Source organism: Marmota marmota, unplaced genomic scaffold, assembly GCF_001458135.2.
Source record: "Marmota marmota marmota unplaced genomic scaffold, marMar, whole genome shotgun sequence".
Taxonomy (NCBI): Eukaryota; Metazoa; Chordata; class Mammalia; order Rodentia; family Sciuridae; genus Marmota; species Marmota marmota.
Genome location: NW_026000057.1, coordinates 39,441,805 through 39,463,934, shown reverse-complemented (window position 1 = coordinate 39,463,934; position 22,130 = coordinate 39,441,805). Strand labels below are relative to the sequence as shown.

Here is a 22,130-nt window from a genome sequence, read left to right as displayed (position 1 = left end):
GTAGTACAGTGCATAATGATAACAACAGAAAGAACCCTCCCTCTCCACTGAGGTGGATTTAAACCCTAGTGGCACAAAATTCTTTATGATCCCATGCTCACACACTGACTGGGTAGTGGCCACAAATGTCCACAGCAAATGCCACAAAGCACTTTGTACACGAGTGAGCATCAAGGCATAGGTGGTTATACTAATCTATTTTCATTGCTCAAAAAAAAATTTTTAAATGCAGAGTTCACTTGTTATAACTATTTTCACATGAATTTAAGAACTAAAACATTACGCTAAAATCATTATTAAGTACCTCCCTAAAAATTATTTCTGTGAACATTCTCCACACAACAAATGTCAATATTATTTGTCTTTTCAGTTTAGAAGTCTCATAATATTTTTTTGAAAAACACATTGGAAAACACTTCCATTTGGGATATTTTATGTAGTATATAAAAATCTGTCCAAAAGTCATCCAAACAGAGGGTCAACTAAACCACTGGATGCTTTATTTTGTAGCTCACACATACCTGAGCTGCAAAACCTTAACAATAATACTCAGGTTTAGAATCGTCACTTTTAAGAAGTCATCTAAGATTCCATACTTGACCTAGAACACAGCAGCAACTTTTCTGAATCTTCTCTGTGCCTTCTTGTCCAGAGCTCCCCTAGACTTTGAGACCTGGGCGACAGGGTCTCAAATTGGATATAAGTCTCCTTTGCCAAATCATCTTCCCAGAAAGATTCTGACTTACACTGCAGTTTGCAAACTTTATACAATAAAAAACAAATTAACGGCAAGACAATAACGCAGGCAGTACTGGTGACCACGATGAGGAAAGACCATTGAGAATCACCTTCATCGACATTGTCAGTGGAAAATGTGATGCATTGGTCCTTCTGGGGAGGCACTCCTTTTGGACAGACACATGCCACGTACTGTCTTCCAGGCTCCAAGCCATCTAGGGTTACTTGGTTCTTGCTGGGGTCTGCATTCAACAGCAGCAGATCCTTCTCACCATACTTGGAATATAGCACAGTCAGCCCAGAGCTATGTGTGGTGTTAATGGTGTTCCAGGTTAAGGTCACACTCTCTTTTGTCTCGATGACCACCCTAAGGTCTTCTATTGTGGCATTGGTCTCCAGGGGCATTGCTTGATCCAACAATGCCAGCTCTTCTTTCTTATTGGCACTGGCAGGAGGAAGCTTGCTCCCCCACTTCTCCACCTTTACTTTTCTTTTCCCATCTGGTCGGAGCTGGAGCGACTGCCTGCTGGCCCTGGTGATGCTTGCTGAAATGCCAGGTGTGGTTGAAACAATGGAGACAGGAGACAAAGAGGAAGAAGCAACAGAGGCAGGAGACAAAGCAGAAGTAGAAAAAGAAGAAGAAGAGGAAGAAGAGGAGGAAGAGAGAGACCAAGGAGATGACAGTGAAGAAGGTGTGGATGTCAGTCTTCCAAATTCCGGCTGCACCTCCTCCTCAGACTGATCTCCAGTTCTTCTTTCCAAAGTGTCTGATGCTATGGTGGTTGTGACAGTGCCAACCACTGTCACGGTAACCACAGCTTCTGACATCCCAGCCAAATTTTTGGCCTTACATTTGTAATCCCCAGCGTCCTTGTAAGAAATGCCTGTCAAGCTTATTATGGACCATCTGACTCCTTCCTCTGGAGACTCCTGAATTACTGGAAGAAAACAAACATATGCTCTGAGAAAAAAAGAAAAAGGAAAAATTTGAGCAGTCATTTCAGCTAAGAAGGAAACAACTACCTGTTTTATATCCATCCCTCTCATATAAGCCAAGAAGTAAATGCTACTTTACAAGTCTCTGATGGTGGCTAATGACTCTGCAGATGGTTTTTATGAACTCTAGAACCTGCCAGGTGCTGTGAGATCTGTATGGGGAATGATATTTTATTTTTTAATTTAATTAAATTTAATTTTTTTTTTTTGGTACTGGGGATTGAACCAGGGCTTCGAGCTGGCTAGGCAAACACTCTACTGGAAATTTGAATTTTAGTAAACTTTTGTTTACTAAATAGTATGTAATTTTAGATAAGTCCATTAGTGTCTTTAGACCTATGTTTCTGCATTTGCGAAAAAAAGAGGGTAAGATGGTGATCTTAGAGGTCCCTTCCAATTTTAAATGTGATTCTATAAAAGGTTTATTAAAAGACCTCATTTAAATATTGCTTAACATATTTTTTAATTGTAATAAAATGCATTTATCCACATATCCAGAAGATAGTCCATCATTCAGGGTCATGGAAGAGTTGTCATTTGTATTCTAAATCCTTTATATTTAACTTAGGCAAACCAGTAAGCTATAGATGCTTTTGCTTGCAGAATAATATATAGTTTTTACAAAATTAGAATTTTGCTTTCCTAAACACTAAAATCTAAACATATTTCCATTCTGTTTTGATTTTAGAAGTTTTCTGAAATATACCAATAGCCCAAAAGTTAGGTCACCAGTTTAAACTGTGGGCTCTTTACTAGTTATTTGAGGAATTTGAAGCCTTGACTTTTGTGATCCATCGGGTTTCATTATTTAGACCTCAATTTTAATTCATTTTGAAGAGTTTCAAAATTATATACCTTTAATCATCAGAATATCACTGACTAAGTTACTAAAGTATGGATTTGGAAAGATCTGAAAAGTCTAGGTAATCAGCATTTCTAAAATTTATGCTTTTGCCTCATAATAAGGTTTCCATTTATTATTTAAATAATCATTCAAAAGGATACTCTTGTATGAAAATCATTTTAAAAATTTTTTGATGGTTTTACATTTTCAAGTGAGCCGTATCCTAAATGATAGAGCAACAACAAGGGCCTTGTGTCCATCCACTGGATTTCTACTTAAGAAAAAAAAAGATTAGGTTGTCTAACTTTACCTAGATAAAGATAATCTGAGAAATATATTAATCAATAAATAGCACCTTTCAAATCCCTTGCATCCAACAATTCTCATGTGTTTTATTAGAGTTAATCTGCCAATTTCAAATTATACAGGAACATGAGATTAAATTCAGACTTTTGCAAACTCCTGGTTTCATAGGGCTGAATGAAGAAAATACCTGTATAATTAACTGGTGAGCTGTCAGATCTGGTCCATGTGAGCCATGGGGTAGGGTAGCCAGTGGCATCACACCGCAGCAGAACATTACTTCCCAGAGCTGACATGATTTTGGTGGCCGAAGTCATCACGGATGGCTTCAGACACTGCTCCAACTCAGCCTTCTGAAACAAAATCCCTGAGAGGTGCTCAGGGTCACTACACACCATCAGTGGGTCAAGAAGCACTATGGTCTGGTCAGCAACCTTTGACAACTCAATTATTTTGGAAATGTGACAGTCACAGAACCAAGGGTTGTCCTGCAGACCTAAAACAGAAGAGACAAAAGGGATAATAAATGTTATTCTGACAAATTCAGATATCACAGCCTCTTGAGAAAGGAGGTGTCTATAGTCTCTCTAATAATAGAAGTGCTTCGAGGGACCAAATACAGTCAACTGTATATCAGTTGTGCCCTACAATTCAGCAACCTTGAAGAACACATCTTGTTTGTTAGTTCAGATCAGATCATTAATTATCATAGCTTATATTTACTGAGCATGGACTCTGTTCTGGGTTCTACTCTAAACACTAGCCTGTATTATCTCATTTAATCCCGATAATCCTGACCAAGATAGTATTATTATTCCCATCTTAAAGATTAAGAAGCTGAGTCACAAAGAGACCAAATAACTTGGTGGTTGAGGTCATCCCTACGTGAGTGGTGTTGAAGTGAAGGGAGATGTAGGCCAAAATCCTTGACCAAGATTATTCAGATTAGAGCCAAGATTTGAATCCAAGTATCAGAGAATGCTGTTAATACAGTGATAGAAATACTTCTAGGGTAATGTGAAAGTACTCATAGTATCATATAGGGGAGAGTCATCTAACTCAGCCTGGAATATGTCATGGTTTTGAGTGATTTGAAGACATGTTGAGGTAATACAAGTTTTGTGTAGCAAAACCATAGTGTGAAATGCAGCCAGTGGTAGGAGATGAGACTGGAAAGGCTGGTAAGGGCAAACATATGACATGGCCTGAGTGTCAAATGGAGACTCTGTGAGGTGTTTGCTCAAATCTCTCTTCAAGAGAGAATCAACTACAAGGAATGCAGTTAGCTGACCATTTCCAGTTGCAAACACCTTTGGGATCTGCTTCAGCCTTCAGAACTGTTAGCAGAATTCTTTTGGCCTCCCAGGAACTTGCTAGTGAGATCTTAAAGGAAGTGAGGAAGAAGTTACTGGAAACGAGAAGAAAGTGGATCCTTGCTTTGGAGTGGCAAAAAGTGACACTTTTAGCAACACTGTCACCTGTGGTAAGCATGAAAAGCAGAGTACACACTCAATGAGAAGAGTGATGTACCAAAGGATAGTTCCACAAAACATGCTGAATCTGCTGCCTGGTAGCTTCTCGCTGGTAAAATGCAAAGGAAAAACCACAGCTAGACAACTGTTAATGTATAGGAACCAAAACTGTTCCCCAATCCCAGCCTCTCCAGAGTACTCAAATTAAGAAGTGACTTCAGAGCAAAAACCAAATTCAGGATCAGACTACAAAATTATTTACTGAAATCTCAGATGGATCTAAGATGTGTTTCAGAGCACTATGGCAGACAAGTCTCTCTGAGGGTCTCAAGGGTGATGTCCTGGAATACCCTCACAGAAAGCCCAAGACAGAAAAGGCTGAAGTGCAGAGATTAGTGATTATAACTATTTACTAATGAAGTGGAATATAAACAAGAAGACAAACTGTAATTTAAAAATTTCTGCCCATGGTGGAAATTTAACTGCTGATTTGTACAGTCTATATTTCTGTTTATGCCTTTTCTTATTATAGTAGCAGTTCATAACTAGATTATTTTTCCGTCAGGATTGGTAAAGGTTTTCTTTTTAAAATCTTCTATTCTAGAAGTTTGCTTTTCTTCCATGAGCGTATAACCTTGAACTTTTTCCTCTTGCAATAAGTCCTGTGAATCAATGACTGATTAATTAATAGTCATTTGAATTCTTTTCTCTTAAGTGTTGATTCTTTCACCCGGTTTCATGCCACAGGCAGACTTTCTAGTTTATTTTTATACTGAATGACTAAGTGTGGCTCTGAAACCTAATGTCTGGACTGAAATCCCAGTTCTAGAAAGTTCCACAATAGTGGAAGGTATCTAACAACCTCTTTCAGTCTCATCTATAAAATATATATATATAATGGCAGTAATTCTTTCATATAGGTGCATGAAATTTTAATTAATAATTCATGTAGGTTTCTTCAAATGATCATGATAAAAATCTCTGTAAACTTTAACCAATCTTGCTAAACAAAACTTAAAGCCTCATGTTAGTAGAGTTAACATTTCAAATTCTAAATAAGCAGCAAATTTCACACAGAGAAAAACATATTTTTTACATTCTAGTCCACATTTTCTTGCTGAAAACAAAGAGACCCAACTTATGCAATCCACACCTATATTAAAAAACAAAGTGAATACTTCAGTCCTGGTGATGTGACCTGATAGATATGAAGCACCTAGAATAATGAAGTCAGTTAACAGACATTCAAAAGCCCACTTCACATTGTAAAACACTAAAAAAAGAAATTGAAAAAGACCTTAGAAGATGGAAAGACCTTCCTTGTTCTTGGATAGGCAAAATTAATATTGTCAAAATAGCCATAGTACTAAAAGCAATATACAGATTCAATGTAATCCCCATCAAAATACCAATGACACTCTTCATAGAACTAGAAAAATGAACAGTCCATAAATTCATTTGGAAGAATAAGAGACCCAAAATAGCCAAAGCAATTCTGAACAAGAAGAGTGATTCAGGGGCTGGGGATGTGGCTCAAGCGATAACATGCTCGCCTGGCATTCGTGCGGCCCGGGTTCGATCCTCAGCACCACATACAAACAAAGATGTTGTGTCCGCCGAAAACTAAAAAAAAATAAATAAATATTAAAATTTCTCTCTCTCTCTCTCTCTCTCTCTCTCTCTCTCTCTTTCTTTAAAAAAAAAAGAGTGATTCAGGAGGCATCACAATATGTGATCTTAAATTGTACAACAGAGCAGTAGAAGAGCAGTAGTAACAAAACCAGCATGGTATTGAGGCAGGAAGCTAGACCATCCATAGACAGACAAGATAAGAGTCTCAGATAAGGGAAAGAAGAAAGGAGACCATGTAATCCTGGAAGGGGACATTGGGCCTAGAGAACATCTTATTGCTGCCGCTGACAGCTTCAACCACAATGGTGCCTTCTTAGCTAGAACACCTGTTACCGTTCCTAACAGCTCCAACTATAATGTCTATTCTTTAACTACCAGGACTCCAAACCCTAGCAATGGCCAACCACAGAATCTACCCTTACCTTTTTTCAATAGACATGTTCAACCATGAGGTTGGACTCATCTTCTTAATTATGTAAATAAGGGATTGAATTTATGCACTTCTGATTGCCTTATTAAACTCAGACCTTGAAGAGCTTGATTGGTCCATGCTAAGATCCCTCATTAACATGGTCCCCACCAATCACCTACACTGGGCATCAGATATGCCTTTAGAAGCCCCCAGGCAAAGAACAGCTAGTGATACTCTCCCTTGGGATTCCTCTCCTACTGCGGGAACCTTTTTCTGCTTTAAATAAATCTTATTACTAAACCCTCTGCTCTCTGTGGATCTCATTCTTTGAATTCAGGAGATAAAGAACCCATCTGACATCTCCACATAACAATACTGACATCAAAATAGACATGAAGAACAATGAAATAGAAAACACAGAGTCAAACCTACAGACTCACAGCCATCTTTACAAAGATGTCAAGGATACTTTACAAAGATGTCAAAAATATAATGTTGGAGAAAAGATAGCCTTTTTAACATATGGTGCTAGGAAAACTCGATATTCATGTGTAAAAGAAGGAAATCAGATCCCTCTCACCCTGCACAAAGGTCAAATCAAAATTGATCAAAACTTAGGAATTAAACAAAAAATATTGCAACTGCTAGAAAAAAAAATATAGGGCCAACACTCCATCATATAGGTACAGGCAACAACTTCCTCAACAAGACCCCTAAAGTCAAGAAATAAAACCAGGAATCAGTAAGTGGGATGCCATCAAATTAAAAAACAAAACAAAAAACTTCTTCACATCAAAGAATTGATTAGGAGCATGAAGAGAGACCTAAAGAGTGGGAGAAATCTTTGCCAGCTGCTCCTCTGGCAGGGGATTAATACCATAATATATAAAAAACTCAAAAAACTTTAACATCAGTCAGGTATGATGGCACATGCCTGTAGTCCTAGCAGCTCAGGAGGCTGAGGCCGGAGGATCGTGAGTTCAAAGCCAGCCTCAGCAAAAACAAGGTGCTAAGCAGCTCAGTGAGACCCTATCTTTAAATAAAATATAAATTAGGGCTTGGTATGTGGCTCAATGGTCAAGTATCTCTGAGTTCAATCCCTGGTACCCTCCTCCCCCAAAAGTTTCAAAAGGTTGAAATTTTTGAGTTTTCCATCAATTGGTATTGTCAGAATTATGATGTAATTAAATTAGTAAGAAGTCAATGAAATGAAAATATGGTTCCCCTCTCACAACCAATCAGTTCTCAAAGTGAAGATCCAGTCACACACTTGCTCACTGATTTAGGAGAAATAACACTAGTGAGAAGAAGAGCACAGGGGGCAAAATGGCAAGTGCCCTTCAAGCAAAGATGTGTTATACTTGCACTTAAGAGGATGAAAAGAAATATTTTAAGGTAGATAAAAATAAATCAAAATATTTTAGAACAAAACATGTGTATACCCACCTTAATATAGTAAAAATTCAGAAATACAATACAAAAAATAGTTATATCAAAATAAAAGATGAATTAAATTGTATATGTATACATTTTTGTAAACCTAAATATAAAATCTATGTTCACCATAGCAATTTCATTATTTGACTTTAATATTAGTTTCTAAATCTGCCAATGAACACATCAAATTTACCATTTCAAATAAAATTAATAATAATTATGTAGAATAATAGATAATAATTACATAGAATGCCTTAAATTTTCAAGCCACCTGGACTTATTAAGATAGATTTTTTTCTTTGATAATACTAACAAGAAGATAAAAAATATTATTTCCTCTGTGGAAAATATGGCACTTGTCAAGAACTGTAAAGGCTGTAAGAGATTATTTAGGTTCAGGGCTGCCAAACCCACTGCAGTTTGTCTAAGACTTCCCTGATACTAGCACTGAGGGAACCACATTGTGGGAAACCCTCATAGAAAATAGAAGGTGGCTTGGCCAGAGTTCATAGATCATTCAGTACTGGAGGAAACCATCATCTTAGTAAGCCTGCCAACCCTTTGCTCTGGAGAGAGACTTAACTCTACTTTCCAAATCTGTTTTCTTAACAAAAATCCTTGCAAAGACAGTGCAGAATAAAAGGCAATGTTAGTTAGTGTCTACCTCTGCTCACGAGACATGAAACAGTCTAGAGAGACATGGAAAGTTATCTCACAACAGCACTAAACATCTAAGGAAGGCTCTAACTCAGTCCTTACAATTGCATGTTGTAAAGATGAGAAAACCAAGGTTTGGGAAGGTTAATGAATCTGTTCAAGGTCACACAATTGGGCAGCCAGGATTTGAACTTAAGTATCTAGATTTTAAAGCACCTGCCACACAACCTTGCTATGTCTTATGCCACCACGTTGTTTTGTAGCAACTCAGGGAGCCAGTATTATTCTTTCAATTTCACGCCAGAGGAAACCAAAGAACAAAGAGATCACTACTTTGACTTTGTAAGTGGATTAAAGTCCTGAATAACTCCCAGACTTTTTTTAGCCTCCTAATCTAATTCTTCTTATATCATAACCCATCTCTGTCACCTAAAAACATAGGTGGCAGCTGTAAGTGCTATAATCTACAAATAAAAATTATCAAAGCAACAACACCTGAAATAAAAATGTCTATATAGAGAAAGATTCAAGAGCTATAACATTAACAGTTTCATTCATACTTTGGAACTATTATAAAAATATGTTAACAGGGCTGGTGATGCAGCACAGTGGTAGAGCACTTGCCTACATACATGAGAGCCTAGGTTCAATTCCCCAGCACTGCAAAAAATAAAAATGGCAAAAGTATGTTAACTATGAAATAAAATTCTTTAAAAAATTAATTAATGTAAGCCAGGTATAAATATTTAAAATATTTTCAAAAATATAATATGTATATAACTATTTATCCTAATTTTAAAACATCTAAGGTACAATTTTTAAAACCTGAATAAAAAGTAACTCAGGAACTGAACACATTTATCAGTGTTTTTATTTTCTTGTGGGGACAAAGGTACAGAAACTCTCTAAAGTTAAATTGTTACTTGTACTGCATTCCTTCAAGGTAGTACACCAGCTACATCACAATAATTTGAATAAATTCATTTATTTCATATAACTGTTCTTGGATGGGACAAGTGAGCTTTGATTTATTCCCTTTCTAAAAGAGTAATTTTTCTTGGATTAAAGTGGTTGGATTGAATATGATGTGTGTGTGTGTGTGTGTGTGTGTGTGTGTGTGTGTTTATAAAAAGTCAGGAATAAATTCTTGTACAAACATAAGTCCTTAAAGGTGAAGACAATGCCTTACTCAGCTTTGTGGAAACAGTTGTGGTTAGCAATTGAATGGGAAAGGAAAATCTTTTCAATAGACAGTGCTGGAATAACTGAGTATCTGTTTGGAAAAAATTAATAAACTTCAACTCCAACCTCCCACTAGCCTCAAAAACTATTTTGAGATGGATAATAGTCATAAGTATAATGTAAATACTGATTACTAATATAAATTTACAGGTAAAAACTGAATATAAAAGCTAAAACTATAAAGAAAACAATATCTTCATCTTCTTGAGGTAAGCAAATATTTCTTAGATGGTACACAGAAACCACTAACTGTAAAAGATAAAACTAACAAACTAGATGTCACCAAAACTTAAGACTTTCTAACCAAATGCTCCATGAAAAAAGTGCATAGACAAACCAACCTTAGAGAAAATAGTTATATTCCTTTTAACTGAGAAAAGACTTGTCTTCAATAGTAAAGAAAGGTAAATAATCCTAAAAAATTAGACAAAATACATGAACAGGTATTTCATAAAAGAATATATACAAATAAGCCAGGCACAGTGGTGCACATCTGTAATCCCAGCAACTAAGGAGGCTGAGGCAAGAGGATTGCTAGTTCAAGGCCAGCCCCAGAAACTGTCACAAAATTTAAAATAAAAAAGGGCTGGGGGGTTGCTGGGGTTGTGACTCAGTGGTAGTGCACTCGTCTGGCATGTGTGAGGCACTGGGTTCGATCCTCAGCACCACATAAAAATAGATAGATAAATAAATAAATACATTTTTTAAAGGCTAGGGTTGTAGTTCAGTGGTAAAGTGCCCCTGGGTTCAATTCCTAGAAATCCCTAGAAATACATATACTTCTAAATATATATATTACAAACTAAAATCACAATGTGATACTGCTTCCTGAGCAACTTGCTTGGGAATTAATTATAGAATAACTAATATGAAAAAGACAACATGAAGTATTCAGGAGGATATGGATCAATCAGGCTGTCCTAAGTGCTAATGGGATTGTATAAAGTTATGTAACTTTTTTGGAAACCTGGCAGTTCCTTTAAAGTTTATACCTATAGCTGTTCTATAACCCAGAAATTTCAATCTTAGAGATTTATCCAAGAGAAATGAAAACATGCCACAAAAACCTTTGCACAAGAATGTTAACAGAAGCCTAATTCATAATAGCTCCAAACTAGAAACAGCTCATGTGTCCAACAGGGAGGAAGGCTGAACAATGAATTCATTCACACATTTGAATACGATCCTGCAGTAAGGAACAACTGATATGTGCAATGACACAGACGAATCTCAGAAACATGCTGCTGGGAGAAAAGAACGCCGGCCCTGGAGTGCATGCTGTATGATTGCATTTCTATGGCATCCTAGAGCAGGCAAAATTAACCCATGGTGATGGAAATCAAAATAGTGACTGGGGTGAGGGGAGATTGACAGAGAAGGGGCTCAGGGGAAATTTCCAAGGGGATAACAATATTCTCTATCATAAAGGTGTGGGTTACACAGGGTAAACATTTACCAGAATTTACCAAATTATACACTTTTGATCTTGCTTTTCACTGTAGACAAAATATATCTCAACCTCTTAATTAAAAATTATAGTTTAAAACGTAAGAGCGATGTCTCTGGAGAGGGACTGTGAATTTGGAGCTTGACTCTATGTCCTCACCAGCTGTAAAAAGAGGGTGTTGATAATTACAGACCCACCTTGGGGAGCTCTTCTGAGGGCTCAGCGGATGCATGGGAGGAGAGCACCTAGAAGGTGGAGACTTAACAATTTGAATTTGTCTTCTGCAGTTCTAGCAAAGATCCTAGCGAAGTGCCAGCCATATGGACAGAGAGGGATAAGTGTTGCCTGGGGTAAATCAATGCCATCTTAAAAATTTCTGTGGGAATACTCAGGCTGCCACTGCCCTTCAGGCAAATTCCATCATGAGTAGAAGAAACCCATGTTTACCACTGACAAATCTGGGCACCAGTAAAAAACACCCAATAAAGTATTTATGCCTTCTCCAAGCGCAGGTTTTTTCCTTCAAGATAAACGGTGGCAGGCCTTACAGAAGATGCTTGTGTAAATATTGGCTACAACTTAAGAAAGAGACCATGGAAATTTACTTGTATTAAAAATCAAAAAATCAAGTTTAAAAAAAAGTCAAGTGTTCATGGTTCATTTAAATGTTTACTTGCAGGACACTCGTTTATGGTTTTTTATGGATACAGGAAAGAACAATTTTACTAGGTTGATATTTTCACTCATGTTGAAGAGAGCAACTGAAAAGCCTGCCCCTGAGGTGTTTTGTTTGTTTTGTTTTTAATTAAATAAATACATGATTTAATGAGATCCTTTAAGTGATGTGTTTATGAGGACAATAACTTCAGTATTATTACATACCTTGTATTACAGAGGAGTGGGGGTGGGGTGGTCCCTGGGACAGGCAGTGTTCACACCTCAGCTTCCCCACCACATGGTGCGTGAACTTGGTCACGTGGCTTACCTGTGTGCCGTTTGTCTTCATTTATAAAATGAGGAGGAAAGGGTACTTCCCATGGTGTTAACAAGGCCAGAAGAACCTACTTATGTTAAATATTAGAACTAGGCCTGCCCTGAGTAGCTCCCTCAAGACCAGCTATTACTATTATTATTACAAATAGAACCTCCATCTACTAACAATAATAAACACAGGGTAATAAAAAATAAAAGCAGGACATATCCCACTGGAAATTCCACAGGGCGCCTGCAAAGATGTAATTGGTACAGGCAAATAGTGAATTCTAGAAAATCTAGAACCAGTTCTTATCACTATATTTCAATAATGCAACTGGAAGACTCACATACTATGGGAGTGACAAAAAAGCTAAATAGAGAAAGCTTTCTTTTCAAGACACTCCTACCTCATCTCTTCTGTTATGCTAATCTATAAGCATAACCTCAGAGACTGTGCACTCCATCTTCCAAAGAACTGTCACATAAAATATCTCATTTCATTCTCATCACAGTCATACGAGCAAAATGGAGTCAGGTTGAAATCCCCATTTTCCAGGTTAAAAAATGAGGTTTTTGTGTAATTCATACACATTAATTAGTCTTCTCTTGAGAGGTGACATTTCTATTCCCTGTGTAACATAGCGAACATGGTTCCGCATATTTCACACTATCTTGCTATTTATTATCATGATTATTATCATTATAAAAGTAATACACAGGGCTGGGGTTGTGGCTCAATGGTAGAGCACTTGCATAGCATGTGCGAGGTCCTGGGTTTGATCCTTAGCATCCCATAATAATAAATAAATAAAATAAAGGTATTGTGTCCATCTACAACTAAAAAAAATTAAAAACTTAACTATATATTTTATTTCAACAAATCTGGAGCATGTGATACTGGTTAGCAAGGCTGCATGGCACACATCTTTGTTGACAAGACACTTCCCTGACCCAGAAGTTAAATACAACCACTTCTGCAGTTATGAAGACATAAGCTGGGAATCGACAACTTATTAAGTGAAAAGTAAAACAAAAATTTGACAAATCAAACTGCTCGATCAAGGCTTCGGGTTTATGTCTCAAACAAAAAAAAATATAAGACTTCATTTCCCAAAAAATACCCATGAGAAGGGCCTCTGTTCATTGTTCTCAATCAGGCTTTCACCACACCAGTGAAACAACTGGTGTCTCCACATTTCTGGAAACTATTCTCCATAACTAATTTAAGTACTGGCTCTCTCCCACTCCTAAGAAGCCTGGAGAAGGGTTGAAAAGTTAACAGAGTAGAAGGTTGAATGATCTCCAAGTTTGGAAGTCAGTGTGTTCACAAGAGTCAGGGCAGATGGTAGATTATGCCTCTCAACTTGAAGCCCTCTCTGTTTATGAGGCTCATTCTCCCCATCACTACACACACACACCCCCACCACCACCCCATACACAATACATCTTGCAGAGGGAAAACAGCTAGATGGAGTTTAGCTGATAGGGAACTATTCTATTAAAACTGTGGAATGGGATAGGAAAACTTAGTGGAATGAAACTGATCTAACTCTCCTATGTATATATATGAATATATCACAGTGAATCTCACCATCATGTACATCCACAAGACACTAATTTAAAAAATAATAAGTAAATAGCAGAAAAAATCAGTAAAGGGAAGGGAATGGGGTGGGAGGAAGGGAGGGAAAGGGGAAATACTGAGGACTGAATTAGAACAAATTATATTTTATGCTTCTATAATTATCCATAGTATATTCTATTGTCATGTGTAACTAAAAAGAACTAATTTCTAAAAAGTGCAAATAAAGGCTGGTGATGTATCTCAGCAGTAGAGCAAGTGTTTTGTATGTATGAGGCCCCAGGGCTTCGTCCCCAGTATAACACACACAAATGCAAATACAAAGAAACCAAATCCAGTAGATTCTGGACCACTAAAGGAATGTGTAGCAAGGTATCTATATATGAAAATCCCAGAGACTTATGAGCTCACCAAGAATAATTCTTCTTGGTAAAAGATCTGGGCTTCTAGATGGTGTTGTAGCTAAGTGAGACCAGCTCTCCAGGAAATCGGGTGGCAGTGTGGTTAGTCTGTTGCTTGATAAATCCAAGTAGGTGAGGTTCTTCAGATACCTGACCGCCTCATTTGGCACACTGGTGATTCTGTTATTGTGCAAATCCAGGGTCCTCAGGTGGGGCATGTCCCGCAGAGACACCCAGGGGAAGTTGGCCAAAGAATTCCCGTCCAGGCGCAACTCATGCAGCTGCTTTAGGTTGTAAAAGCTGCTGGAGTCAATGCTGGCCACAGAATTGTAAGCCAGCCAGAGGTACTGGAGCTCCACCAGGTAATAGAAGGCCTCAGCTGGAATTGTGTGGATGACAGTTTTTTCTATGCGAAGTTTTGAGGTGTCCACAGGGAGGTTCATAGGGACTTGGTTCATATCCAGGTCATTACATAGCACCAACCTAGTGTCAAAGAGTAATGCAAGATTACAATCAAAGAATGTTGTCCATGTTGTTCCTGTTTTGTAATTTAGTTATGGTTTAGGACAATATGTGGACCTTTATTATCATTATTCCATGGATAATAGGAAAAGATACTTCGTCTTTTTAGTATATAGTATTTGATTTATACTAATTAGATCTACTGAATCTATTTTCTATACTATTGTATCAATTATGTTACCTATGTCTGTGATGATCAGTTCTTCAGCACTCTGACCAAAATACCTGACTAGATCAACTTAGAAGAGGGAAAGTTTATTTTGGTTCATTTCAGAGATTTAATCCATGGTAGGCCAACACCATACTCTGGGCCCAATGTGAGACAAAGCATCATGGTGGAAGGACGTGGTAGAGAAGTGCTGCTCCATTCGTGACTGCTGGAAGCAGAGAGAGAAAGTGAAAGGGCCTCAAGGAAGGATGAAACACTTCAGGCCCACCTTCTCCAGCCATGCCCCACCTGCTTGCAATGACCATCCCGTCGGTCCACTCAAACTAGGATGGAGATTGGGTTACAGCTCTTATGATCTAATCATTTCAGCTCTGCATATTCCTGCATCACACAGGAGCTTTAGGGAGACACCTCATAGCCAAACCATAACAATATCTACTTGAGATTATTTTCTTAAATTCATTCTCAGTTTTTTCTATATCATCTTCCACAACTCATTTCTATTGTTTTTCTATTTTTCCTGTACACTTCTTGTATTTTGACTTTATAAATATTGATGTCATGATACTTGGTGCTTAATCATAAATATTACATATTTGTTATTACTTATTTTTTTTAAATTAATACAAGGAGACCTCAATATTTCCTACTCCAAATGTATCAATTTTTCATTCCCTACTTGGTTTTCACAAAATACATGTTCATTCTGGCAAACCTGTTCATTAACAATGCATTGTCTTCTTCTTCTTTATCATTATGACAGCAGCAACTATGTTACATCATATGAAATGACCATTTTGTAGTAAGTAATGATCAAATATCAGCAATTTCATGTGGTCTGACCTAATTTTTAATGGAGTTATTTCCATGCCAGGCCTGTGCAACTCTATTTAACCATCACAACAGCTGCTCTGGGCTAATCTTGGTTCAATTCTAAGCTCTGTCATCTTCTCTATGGCCAAGGAACGCCTCTTCATCAGACCCACAGCCTCATTTTTCCATATGGCACTGTTACAATGATTAATTTAAAGAGATCTAAAGGTGTTGAGGGTATAGTTCAGTGGTAGAGCACTTGCCTAGCATATGCAATACCTTGGGTTTGATCCCCAGTACTGCAAAAACAAACAAACAAACAAACAAACAAACAAATAAGATACAAAATTCTACATCTTCCTGGCATATAATAAGCACTCAGTAGGTATTTCTTTTCTTTTTTGTTCTTTTCTTGACAGGGTCTCACTAAGTTGCAAAGGCTGGTCTCAAATGTGCCATCGTCCTGCCTTAACTTCCCGAGTTGCTGGGATAATAGGTATGTACCACCATGCCTGTGAAGTCTGTGCTCTTAACCACAGTATCTACTACCTGTCTGTCATCAGCATCTCCAGCCTTGAGCCACAGAGACCCCTCAGCTCACACTTTCTTTGTTGTTCTTTGAGCTCCCTCAATAGATGTTTTCTGCTATTAATGACAATCCAATTTTACATCTAAAATAACAGTGGCCCAACAACATTAGGTGACTTTCCAAGGTCACCCAGCTAGTGGGTTACAGAGCCACCTTTCACACCCACTCTTTCCACTTCCAAAGTGCACGTCTTTAGGAAATGGTCCATGTTAAAAGAATACCCTGTTAAAATCATAAACTGACCCTATTTGAAAGGATTACTTTGTGGGGGGTAGCAAGTGTTTACATAACCTGTGAATGGCTTTCCACCTAAGGAATAAACCAGAAACTGAATTATTCCCTTTGGCACTCTCGAACATAAGTGACCTTGAGCAAGTCACATTGTGGTCTTGTTTATTGGCACAAGTAAAACAGGCATATAAAAACAAGTCTGTCCCATGTGTGAGTTTAAAGTAAGAGGAATTTGAGAACCTAGATTCATTTAAGCCTGAAAATAAAGGCCATTTTTCTTCCATCATATATTCATCTGAGTTAATAATAAATAGCTTTGCAAAATGTCATCTAAATTATGATATGCTATATATTTAGTAAGTCAACAATAAAATGGCCATTTAGTAAAACACATCACATTAAATCAGTTCATTGTGAAAGCCAGCCCATAACCTAAACAGAGGTAAGAAGAATAAAGCTACAATATCCTGAGCATCCTCTCCCTTCTAAAACTTTAGGAGAAGAACTTGTGGAATCGTTAGGATTCTCTAGGGATGCCTATTACTCATCTCTAGTTTATTTTATCACATATTCCAGTGTTGTTTTATTTCACAATAATAGCAGTCCTACCCAATGAGTATTTCAGTCTGCCACAATAGAAAAAAGCCTAGACAGGAACCCACAAGGCCTAGCATCTCGATCAACCAGTCTATATCAGCAACCTAGCACAAGTCCTTTCATCTCTGTCAGTTTAATTTCTGTACTTATAAAATGACAGAGGATCTTAATTAGAATAAGTTGTATTCCATGTATGTACAATATGTCAAAATATACTGTCATGTATATCAAAAAAGAACAAATAAAAAAATAAAATAATAAAATGATAGGGGTTGAACTAGATTACTTGTATATATCTTGCTAATCGTTATTATTATTATTCTGTGCTTTTTGTAAAAGCCATTGGTAATGAGGCCACTTTGGGGAAAGAAACATTTCTATGATAGTTTTATAGATAGTACTCTGGTCTGATCATTAACTATTGCATATACCTGGGCAAACAGGTCTTTAACTTGTGTTCTTTTCATTGTCTTTAACCACCTTGTAAACATCTCAAAAAGATACCATGAATTAGTTAAGTAAAGCTAATATGTTAACAAGACAAACTACTCACAAATATGATTTAATTATTATTATTCTTTGGTTAAAATGGTGGTTTTTTTTTCTTTCTTTTTTTTTTATAGTTCTAGATGGACACAATATCTTTATTTTATTTATTTATTTTTATGTGGTGCTGAGGATCAAACCCAGTGCCTCACACGTACAAAGCGAACGTTCTACCACTAGCCACACCCCCAGCTCCGGTGCTGTTTTTTTTTTTTTTTAATAGATTACTTTGTTTAAGAGACTCACTCACTGCTTATTTCAACCACCAAATCACAAATAATCTGATTTTATTATTAAATACCATTTCCAAAACCAAAAAAAATCTACTTCATTTAGCTAATAAAGCGTTCTGTTTTGCATTTAAGTCATATCTGAAAGTGTTTGTTGTACATAAATTCCTTTTCTACTGCACAGGTAGATGTTAAAATAACCTTGAGATTAAATAACTTCAGTGAAGTCCTATAATCATTACCTTGTCCATTTCATTAGTCAAAATGAAAAATTCTAATTATGAACTTCTCTGGCTTCACATTTATGATTATTCGTTCTTTTATCCAGTTTTTGGCATGAAGAATCATCAGAGGAAACAGGGAAAAACACCCTGGCAGCCAATGACATGCCCATATCCCATAGGTTTCCCAGGGCAGCCCTCTTCGACTTTCTAGAATCAAGGCCTGAGTTCTCTACACACACTTAAATGTCTCAACCTCCTGAAAGGGACATTTTATGAATATGAGTGTAGTGAATATTTTTGTAACACATTGTGTTTGGAAATTCCAAATCATGTGAGGCTTTTGAGAGTTACACTGCTCAAAATGAAAATAATAAAGCAGTGGGTGATCGGTATTAACACAATTAAATTAAAGTGTATATAAATTAAACCTTCTCTGATTTCTGAAAATAAATTTGCTTTCAAAATAAGGCTGACTTGTTTGAGCTTTTTTCCTGGAATAATTAGAACCTTTAGTAGCAAAGAGAGGCGCATACCTTGAACCTGAGTCGTCATCTCTGCCATGAAGATCACAGGTGCACTGAGAAGGACACGAACACCTCACTCCTTCCAAAAGGCTGAGCACAATGCACAGATGTGCAAAAAGAAGCATGGCTTCTTCCAGAGGTAATTTGAACAAAAGGTAAAAACTAAATCCTAAACATTCAGAAACTGGTGTGCCAGGAATGCAAGCAGTCATTTAGTAACAGCAGATTACAAAGGATTAGCTGAGATCTGTAGTTACTTAACCTTCAAGTGTATCTTACAGGGAATCAATAGACCCAGACTTTGAATATGGTTTAAGCAAAGCTACACATTCTAAGGAGAATAAAAATTAAACCTGCCAGGGCAATTTCAATAGTTACCCATATCTAAATTTGCAAGGAAATACCCATTAAGTGTCTTTCCTATCAATACAATTGTCAGTACAATTTAACACCATTAATGTTGAAAAAAAAATTCAGTGTTAGGTTGAAAGTATAGCTCAGTGGTACAGTATTTGCCAAGCATGTGCAATGCCCTGAGTTCCACCCCCATCACTAATAATAATAGTAAATCAATGTCTTAGCAAAAGCTAGAAAATTCTGTAGCTTATTTACATATGCATTATAAATATTTTTTTGCATTTGCTTTTTACCATCATGTATAACATCGCTTTGCAAAATTTAGTTTTAAAGATAGAAGCACATGGCATAAAATTGATTTAGAATAGACATCAATGTTGCCACATACTAGTTATCTGCAAAAACAAAGAATAACAAATCTTGGTCATATATTTTTTAGGGAAAGCTCTTCAATCTACCCCTAATGTGTCAGGAATGAGTCTCCAGTGAAAGTGTGTCCTGAGATTCTTCCAGACCATCTCAGTGAGCATAAGGTTTATCCCAGCATGTCTATTTTTAATGAAGGCAATAATCTCTGTTCAAGAACATATTTTATTCCAAGCTAGTTTCCCAAGTTTGGGACATCAAAACTATATTTGAATATCACTCTTCATGTCTTTTAGTAATATTAAACTCTAGCAGAAAATAAAAATCTCATTTAATTTAAAACTCCATCCACATCCACAAAATGAAAAATCTGCAGGGACAATCAAGGATTTAATCTTCATATCACATGGTTCTGTCCATCACCTTTAAAGCAAAAACTTTGAAAAAAAATCAGTTATACAAAACAAGAATATTGTAGGAAACATTACTGAAAACTTAACTTTCCTATGTACATATAGGGAAGGGAAAGGAAAAGTTCTGGGGACTAAATTAGAACAAGATATATCCCATGCTTCTACAATTATGCCAAAATGGCTTCTACTCTCATGTATAACTAAAAAGAAGTAATTAAAGGACTAGGGTTGTGGCTCAGTGGTAGAGTGCTCACCTAGCATGGGTGAGGCACTGGGTTTGATCCTCAGCACCACATAAAAATAAATAAAAATAAAAGCATTGTGTCCACCTAAAACACACACACACTTTATATATAAAAAATATATATACACTTTATATAAATATATATATATATATATATATAAATATATATTAAAAATTAAAAAAAATTTACATAGAAAATTTACATAGAAATAGTAAAGTCTGAAAAACTTTGCTAAATTAAACATTGATTTTCAGATTCTGTACAATTCATTTATTCATCAAATATAACTTCCTCTGTACTAAGCTAAACTAAGCACTAGAGGGCACAAAGATGAGTAAGCATGGTCACTATACACAAAGAACTCACCTGATTAAGAGAGGCAGAGTAACAAAGAAGCACAAAAGATCACCAAACCCAGCCTTTGCAGGTCAGGCAAGACTTCCTATGGTGGGTGGCACCTGAGCTGCCCTTATATGGTGACACTGAGATATTATGAGAAAATCAGGAAAGAGGCATTGCAAGTAGAGGTAATAGCAGGAGCAAAATGAGGGAAGCAAGAAACAGTATGGTGTCCTCAGAGAACTGCAAGCACTTTCTGTGGCTCAGGCCCAAGATTCTGAAGCAGGAAGTTAAAAATGAGGGAGAAAGATAAAGCTGGAGAGGTAAGACAGGACCCCGGTTATGGAGCAAGGGACTTAGATTCCCTCTGAAAGAGCTTACACTCAGCCTGTAGGTAAGGCTTGGGATTAACACATTAGATCATCATTTTAGGTGGAATTTTATGGCCACCGAGTGGAGGAAAGGTTTTGACAGCAAATGAGAAGGGAGAAGGAGGGTTCAGGTGGACAGTTGTGCTAATGTCCAGGTGAACAACCATGTGGCTCCAACTTGGACTGCAGTGCCAGTAATGGGACAGAGCAGCTTCAGGAAACCTCAGAAAGACAGCAATGAGTAGATGTGGCAAGGAGAAGAGGAAGGGATCCAGAGTCAAACCCATAGTGTCCCAGTGCTGGAGACACAGTAATAGGTGGTATCTCAGACTGAGTTTTTGAGGACCAAAGGAGAAAGAAATGGTGGTAGGCAGAGCTCTAATTACCAAGTGACCACATGGTTTTTGAGTCATTAATTTCAAGGATGTTATGACCTACATGGAAGCAAAACATGCCCAATTGAGAATGGAAAATCTGTTTAAATATAAAACATCAAATTATAAACTTAGAGGCTAAAGGAGCTGTGTAATCAAACCCAGAGCTTCCTCATCTTATAAGAAAATAAACTGATAGATGTAGTATTAAAATATTATCACATTGTTGAAGTCCTTTATGCTTAAGGCACCATTACTCTTTGCTTATTGCTGGAAATGAATCCAAGGTTTTGCAAATTGGAACTCGGAATCAATTTTCTAAACAAATACTGTCTCAGCTACTTAATGGCTCTGTGACTTTGGACACAGAACCTCATTGGGCTTTCTCTATAAAGGGCTCAGCTATAGGAAACAAGCAAAGAACTACTGGCACAAGCATCCTGAGCTCTCTAAGAACATTAGATATTTTAATTTGGCTATTGGAGAAAGACAAAAAGCTAAAAAGTCTCTTTGGGGCCATGTTGAAGAGGGTCCTGAATATCTAGCTGAGAGATTTATACTCACATGGAAGCCAATAGAAAATGTTGAGCTGAAGATCTGAGGGATGGAAATTTTTCTTTTGAAAAGATTAGTTATGAAATTAATCTATGGATTGCAGTGGGGAAAGCTGAAGAGTAGGGAGATCAACTATGAGGTTGTCGTTATTTGTCTTTGTTATGCTGGGGATTCAACTCGGGGCTTTGTACCTGCTAGGCTTCACTCTACCACTGAGCAACATCCCCAGCCTTTGTCTAAAATTTTATTTTGAGCCAGGATCTTACTGAATTTCCCAGACTTGCTGTCCTTGAATTTGCTGTCCTTCTGCCTCAGGCTCCCAAAGTAGATGAGATTACAGTGTGTACCACCACACCTGCCTCATCTAGCAGACTGTCAAGGAAGTTTACTATTTCATATACACGGAGAATTGTATATATAAAACTAATACCCAGATTTTACTTAGTACGCAACCAAGGGAGCGAGACAATTTACAAAAAGAAAACCAAATCAAGATAAGAAAATACAATAAGTAAAGCTACACGGCC

The 22,130-nt window shown here is 37.1% G+C and overlaps 1 protein-coding gene across 1 annotated transcript; it reads right to left on the bottom strand.

The window, feature by feature from the left end:
• Window positions 1-570: 570 nt before the first annotated feature.
• On the bottom strand, window positions 571-19,121 carry Lrit3 (leucine rich repeat, Ig-like and transmembrane domains 3). Its single transcript, XM_015484422.2, is given in 4 exon segments — window positions 571-1,676; window positions 3,072-3,377; window positions 14,149-14,621; window positions 18,593-19,121. Coding segments are annotated over 4 exon segments (2,088 nt in total). The 5' UTR covers window positions 18,796-19,121.
• Window positions 19,122-22,130: the final 3,009 nt, after the last annotated feature.